Consider the following 6,982-nt stretch of genomic DNA (forward strand, 5'->3'; position numbering starts at 1 on the left):
ATTTTAAGCTTTATTCTCACCTTTGGTCCAAACCTTTTATTGTGTTTTTGAAATCGGGACTTTGTGGGAATCATTTAGGCCAAAAATCAAGTTTTTAAAAAATTTCAAATTTTAAGGTGCAGGAAGTCACGCAACCCACGGGAAAATCCACGCGGCCCGCGTAAGGTATTGTGCGGCTCATGTGCGGCCCATTCCTTGCCCACGTAGAAGAATCACCTCCAACCCTGTTCATCACATGCGGCCATCGTGCGGGTTCCACGCGGCCCGCGCAGATTTCCGATTTTTTGCCATTTTCAAGCTTCAGGTCCCGCGGCCTCCATGCGGCCAACCCGTGGCCCGCGTGAAAGGTTAGAAGAATCAGTGGGATTTCGAGAAAACTAGACGCGGCCAACACGCAGCCCACGCCCCGCCCGCGCTCCATACAAAAACTCGATTTCCCGGAGATCTACCGGTCGGAATCCCGCGAGACCACCGCCATTCTTCACCATTTTTCCTCCTCTACAAACCCCTATGCTCTACCCAACCATCCGATTTAGGTCATTTCCGCCCTTTCCTTAAGCATTGAGGACAATGCTTGTTCTTAAGCTTGGGGTGGGACATTTCCCTTATCTTTTACTTCTTCATACATTTTTGGCTAGGTTGCATAACATTTTAGTATTAAGCTAATTTTCATTCATTTTTATTTATTTAAAATTTCAAAAAGATTTTATTTTCTTCTTTTTCACATTTTATATTTTTTCATAACATTTAGCCTAAGGCATTAGCATTCATGCATTTTTGTTGTCTGTTTATTCTCACCTTTCTTGGATGCCATGGGACAGGTTCACAATTATTGTATCATTATTGGTCCAGGATCTTGTTGCCATCTCACCCATCGAACCGGGACCACTAGCTGCAGTTTGGGATTTCATACTTGAGATCAGATGCTGGTAGCTTAAAGGGGTAAGTGATCATAGCCAGGTAGTTTCATGAAAAATTATGCATACAATACTAACAACTGTAGGATATACTATAACAATGGGTGTTCTTAGCCTTGCGGTCACTACCGTAGAGAGGATCACACTTGATCATGTTTGAACTGTTAGGATGAAGCATTGGTGCTTGTCCCCGAGTAGAATCCATATCCAGTCTCTTTACATCACCATATCTTTTTGCGATTTTCTTAGAATTTTAGAGAGTCTTTTAGTCCACATTTGGACATTTTCATTATCTTTGAAAAACCACAAGTTTGAAAAGGAGCTTACATTACATTACATTTTAGAGAAAAATAGTCGGGTATAATTTAGCATGAATTGTCTTTATTATAGTAAAATAAAGTACACGATATATTTAAAAAAATTATAGACATGTAAACATCAATCATATATAGTATTGCTCAACATTCGTTTTCCCTTTAAGTTCTTTTGAAAACACGTTCTTGATGTAATCAACAACGGTTATCCTCTTAAATCGTGGTGGTGTCTCGGAACTAATGATGCTTGTTGCAGGACCTACATCCCCATCCAAATTTGGGCTTAGAAATGTGGCGATGGATAGTCTCTCTTTCTGGGAGTTCACAACTACTCTATGCTCGATGCTTTTATAAGCTCCATTTGTTACAATCTGAAAAGTCAATGTAGAAGATGTTATTATCTATACCATTTTTCTTTAGTTATTCATTCTTCACTACATATGGGCTCCATCATAATTATTTTCAAATCAAGCAAACAAATCATTTTGTTTGTTGTGGCAAAAATGCAAAAGTTACATAAAAATGATGATTAAGAGGAAAATCTGACCTCCAATATATCTCCAATATTAACAATGAAAGCATCGGAAAATGGTTGAATGGGGATCCAAAGGCCATTATTTTTTATTTGGAGACCTTCTACTTGATTAAGTTGGAGGAGGAAGGTGATCCCAGCAGCATCTGAGTGAGGGGTAAGACCAATGACTTGTTCAGGTTCTGGACATGGTGGATAGCAGTTCATTCTCATCATCTGTATTCCATCGGCGAACAATACTTTCATCTCCTCTTCTTTCATGTTCAAAGCTTTTGCAATAAACACCAAGATTTCTAAGGCCACAATTTTAACTTGTTTTGAATACTCTTCTAGGGTATCTCTGTTTATATATAATAACATCATAAGCATTAATATGAATAGTCTCTAATCTAGGTTATATATATATATATATATATATATATATATATATATATATATATATATATATATATATATATATATATATATATATATATATATATATATATATATATACTATTTTTTGAGTTAATAGAAAACAAAAACAAAATGATGTAAATTTTTGTGATATTAATAACAACTTTGTTGTATTAAGAAAAACAACAGAATATTATTTTATAAATAAACATTTTAGCTATTCTAAGATAAACAACTACTTTTCTTTCAACAAATATTATATGCCATAAATATTTGAAATTAAATTGTTTCATTTATTATCTTCTTTGTTTTAAATGACAATAGAGAAAAATTAGATCATATATTACAGAAAGGAGAAGGAATGGTTTGGACTTTGGTGGTTAATTTTATTCTAAATATATATGTAAAGTGACTAAGTGAGGTGATCCTTTTTATTCGATCATGATAATGTTTTGAATGAGAATGATTACTAGAATCGTCTTTGGTTATATTGTTGAATCAGTATTCTAGGTCCACGATTTTCATACGTCGCATTCTAGTTCAAAAAGTTATTATTCTTTTGTATTATTTGGTTCGTGAATTAGGCATATCTAACGTTATTAATTGTTTTTTACATGGCAGAATGTATATTTTTGTAGAAAAATACTTTGTATGGTAATAGTTATTTTTTTTTTATATATATAATCTATCATTATACTCACCAAAAATATTCAAAATCTATCATTTTGACACAATTTACCATTAAACTATATCATGATCTAGGGGTGAACTACCAAGAATCTAAACATACTCTTAAATAACTATCTATGTCTGAATTAAACTCATGATCTTTTATATGAGTCATTAATTATTCCTAGATCATTGGTCCATTGGCCGTCTTAAATTGGTACTATGTGATATCCTCATCTAATTAAAACAAAATCGTGTTTGATAACTATATCTATTATATGATAACACACTCTCTTATTAATATATATGTATTAAAGATATGAAGTTTAGGAATAGTAAACTGGATATTTTTCCCTGCACTTTGCTCTTAATTCTTTACTTATTGTGATATTTTTGGTCATTGCAATCAATATTTTTACTTTTTTAGGAACCTTTTAATATTTAAAGTTTGGCCACAAAACTTTAACGGTTTGACAACTTTGATCCAATTTCTAAAAAATTGCTAATTCTCACCCCTTTAATTCTTTAACCGTTTTGAAACTTCTGATCCTTACAGTCAAAACTTTTACATTTTTTCATAAAAAATGAAAAAAAAACGTTTCAAGGCAAAGTCCGGGCTTTTCATTCTTGCAATTTCTACGTCTGTCATATTTATCGATTCGGAAACAATATTTCAAGTTTCTGGCCCCCACGTAGCGGGGGTAACCTTTCTAGTTTATTAATTAACTTATAACATAAATGCTTAAATGTTGATTTTAAAAATACGTTACTTAAAACATAAACCCGTAATAGTTTTCTGTATAGTTTACCATTATATATATATATATATATATATATATATATATATATATATATATATATATATATATATATATATATATATATATATTGCATAATCTAATCAATTGACTTATGTATCAAACAAGGTACACGTTATAGCAATGATGCATATTATAACATTAAAAACTAATCAACCAAACTGCAACTCATACTAAATGAAAATGAAGACAAGTGGGTGGCATTTGTTTTTGTTGTTTAGAATCATTATGTGTATGACTTTTGATAAATATGATGGAATGAGAACAACTGAAATGCATCTAAAAGTTTAATAAACTGATTTGCTGGTTATGATTTTCAAATTGGCTTTTAGTTTCTTATATATGCTAAAATATGACCTTCTGGGTACAAATTTCCTTCACGTTATCATTACTGAGAAATTATATATGTATTAAATTAATGACTGAACATTTTAACACAATACAAATGACATGACACCACTATATATCACTAAATTAAGATAAGATATCCAACCAGTTAAAAATAGTTATACTTATCAATCATATACTTTGATAAAATTACACTCAGGAGATGATCAAGGGAAGGAAGAAAATGACCTGAATGGAAGAGGTAGATTAGGAAACAAGTGCGGTTTCCTGAGATGGGAAGGGAGTGTAACCATGTAAAACATGTCACCCCAATCAAGCTTTTGTTCATCTGAAACAACAAATGCTTGTCCAAATCCTTCAAGATCTCCACTCTTCTGCCAATACTTCTTTTTCTCCTCCAATGGCAACTCGAAGAATTCTTGTGTTTCTCTCTTTATTTTCTCTATTAATGAACAACTCACCTTATGATTTATCAACTGTAAAACAATCATTTATATAGTAGTAAATAAATATCCTTATATGTAGTTTAAGTTAGTGTAATAGTACTTGTATTATCATTACCTGAAAGAAACCCCAGTCTCTACAAGCAAGGTGTAGTTTTTCCAGTTCAGAATCAGTATTTGAATTATGATCCGAAACAGAAAGTAGGTGCTCCATATCAATGATGGGTACTTGAGGTGAAGAAGATGAGAATGATGATGTAATCGGAGGGTCTTGATCGGGGCGAATATATCGTGGTGGAACCTTCGTTAGTTGTTCCTTGACGAGTTCTTGTACACTAGGAACTAGAATAGAACCCCCAAAATCTGTTTCCTTTTGCTCCATCATATTCATATCCCTCCGATCCTCTTTCTCATGTTCATTCATTTTGCATAATTTCTTATTCTATAAGACTATAACAATCTTTTATGTTGATCAATAGTTGCTAAAGAATTTTTATTAAATTGAAAATACTACCAAGGTACCCACTAGTAGTAGTAGTAGTAGGTGATATGGTATATTTAAATATTTGGTTGAAGTCGACATATGGCACACAAATGGTTTGTTTATAACAAACATTTGGATTTTTTATATTAAAATTGCTAGGCAAATTCGGCTAGATACCTTACTAGTATCCAGAATATAATTTTTTTTTCTATCACGGAATAAACACATTTAGTTATCTCCTCCTGTATAGCTTAATCTTGTATAATCCAAATCACTGTTGATGCTAATTGGTTGAACAAACAAGAAGATGATTTTACGTTTCTACTTATCATGTCAATCAACATAAACAATTGTTTTGAAAGTTGAAACAAACATACAGATGAAAGAATAGTTAATATGAACAATTTAATTATTATTGATGATTAATGGTAAGTAATAGTTTGATCAACAAAAGGGCTTGTGTTCCAGCCATATCATAAATTGACAAAAATATGTCTTGTTAAAGATTGATGGTTCAAATTTCGTTTAAGATAAAATATATTAGATTTAAGAATAAAATATTGAATTTGTCAAAATAATAATAATAATAATAATAATAGTTTGATCAAATTTAATGGAAATCGGTAAATGATAAAATTGTTGTTCGACTCTAACATATGGTAACGAGTAATAATTCCTATGAATTATGCTTGAAATTAAAAATAATTCCATGTACCTGATAAAAAAAATCAATTGTCTTTCAACTTTCAATAAATCATACGAAGGGTCCGTAAGATCTATAGGTTGTGAGCAACAACAGTATACGCTCGATGTAGGGAGCAAGAAGGAAAAAAAATGGTGTTAAAATTACAAAAATCAACGTGATAAAGTCAAACAAAAAAAAAAGAATCATTATCCTAAGTGATTTGCATTTTAAAAAATCAAGGGGATAAGGAGGTTTTTAGTTTTTACAAATGATATCAACGTATCGGATTTTATTGTTGGGAGAATTTCATATATACCCTTCTTAAACATCAAAATATCATATTTACCCAACTTAATTTTTAAATATCATATTTACCCTTCATAAAATTTCTAAATATCATACTTACTATTCATAAAATTTTAAAATATAATATATATCCTTTTTAAACATTAAAATATCAAATATATCCTTTTTAAATATCAAAACATCGTATATGCCCTTGTTAAACATCAAAATGTCAATAGTAATATCTAAAATATCCTATATCTACAACATGATAATAATCAACAACAACAAAAACTAAACAATCAAAATATACATTTCATAGTGAGAGTTGAAGATGAATCTTTTTGTTTATCAAGAGGGCGACATTCAAACAATTTAGAAGTTCGCATTTCATTATCATAGACGTAAGGAAAATATGTTAAATTTTTTTTAATTATAATAATAATTCTAAGGTAGAAAAAATGATTATAAAATATTAAAAACATTATGAAAAAGGATTTGGGCAAATATGATATTTTAAAAGTTTATAAAAGGTAAATATGATATTGAGAAATTAAGTTGGACAAATATTATATTTTAAGGTTTAAGAGGAGCATATATGAAATTCTTCATTTATTGTTTGGTCCTATTAAATATGCCCCCTAAGATTTATACAATATTTACATAAATAACATTTATGTATGACCAATTAAAATAATAATATTTATCATCAGATAATCTGTCACACTATAATTTTATAGGTAAGGATATAAAATTTAGATAATAGGTTCCGTTTTTTTTAATTATATCTTATTTTTAGCCAAACAAACATTTTACTGTATTCACATTTAAATCCTTTTAAGTTTTGGGCCACATCATTTGTTGGGATAAAGAGGTCACCTTCTCTTAAGATTATATTAGAGATAGGAAACTTATAAGGTTAACAAAATAGATAATAACTTAAAAGCTTATATATTTTTCGATTTGTATATATTTGGCCACTGAGTTTTTTTTTTTCACATTTTCCCCTTCAACTTCTTAAAGTGTACACATTCACTCCCTATTACCGGCTACTTAATAGAGTAATATATTTTTCACTTTGTACACATTTA

At 30.2% G+C, this 6,982-nt stretch overlaps 1 protein-coding gene across 1 annotated transcript; it reads right to left on the reverse strand.

Annotated features, from left to right (window-relative positions):
- Nucleotides 1-1,271: 1,271 nt before the first annotated feature.
- On the reverse strand, nucleotides 1,272-4,940 carry LOC145000157 (protein SRG1-like). The gene is made up of 4 exons (XM_078959376.1): nucleotides 4,556-4,940; nucleotides 4,223-4,470; nucleotides 1,779-2,103; nucleotides 1,272-1,602 (listed from the first exon to the last, which is right to left on the reverse strand). The coding sequence occupies exons 1-4, from the start codon at nucleotides 4,859-4,861 to the stop codon at nucleotides 1,360-1,362; spliced, it is 1,122 nt and encodes a 373-aa protein (XP_078815502.1). The 5' UTR covers nucleotides 4,862-4,940; the 3' UTR covers nucleotides 1,272-1,359.
- Nucleotides 4,941-6,982: the final 2,042 nt, after the last annotated feature.

This window comes from Lactuca saligna, chromosome 1, assembly GCF_052625555.1.
Source record: "Lactuca saligna cultivar CGN05327 chromosome 1, ASM5262555v1, whole genome shotgun sequence".
NCBI lineage: Eukaryota > Viridiplantae > Streptophyta > Magnoliopsida > Asterales > Asteraceae > Lactuca > Lactuca saligna.

Excerpts from the sequence above, each read along its gene's own strand:
- LOC145000157 (XM_078959376.1), bottom strand. The coding sequence starts at position 4,861 with ATGAATGAACATGAGAAAGAGGATCGGAGGGATATGAATATGATGGAG. Across the intron at positions 4,471-4,555 it reads GAGACTGGGGTTTCTTTCAG|TTGATAAATCATAAGGTGAG; the intron begins GTAATGATAATA and ends ATTGTTTTACAG. Across the intron at positions 1,603-1,778 it reads ATATTGGAGATATATTGGAG|ATTGTAACAAATGGAGCTTA; the intron begins GTCAGATTTTCC and ends TTGACTTTTCAG.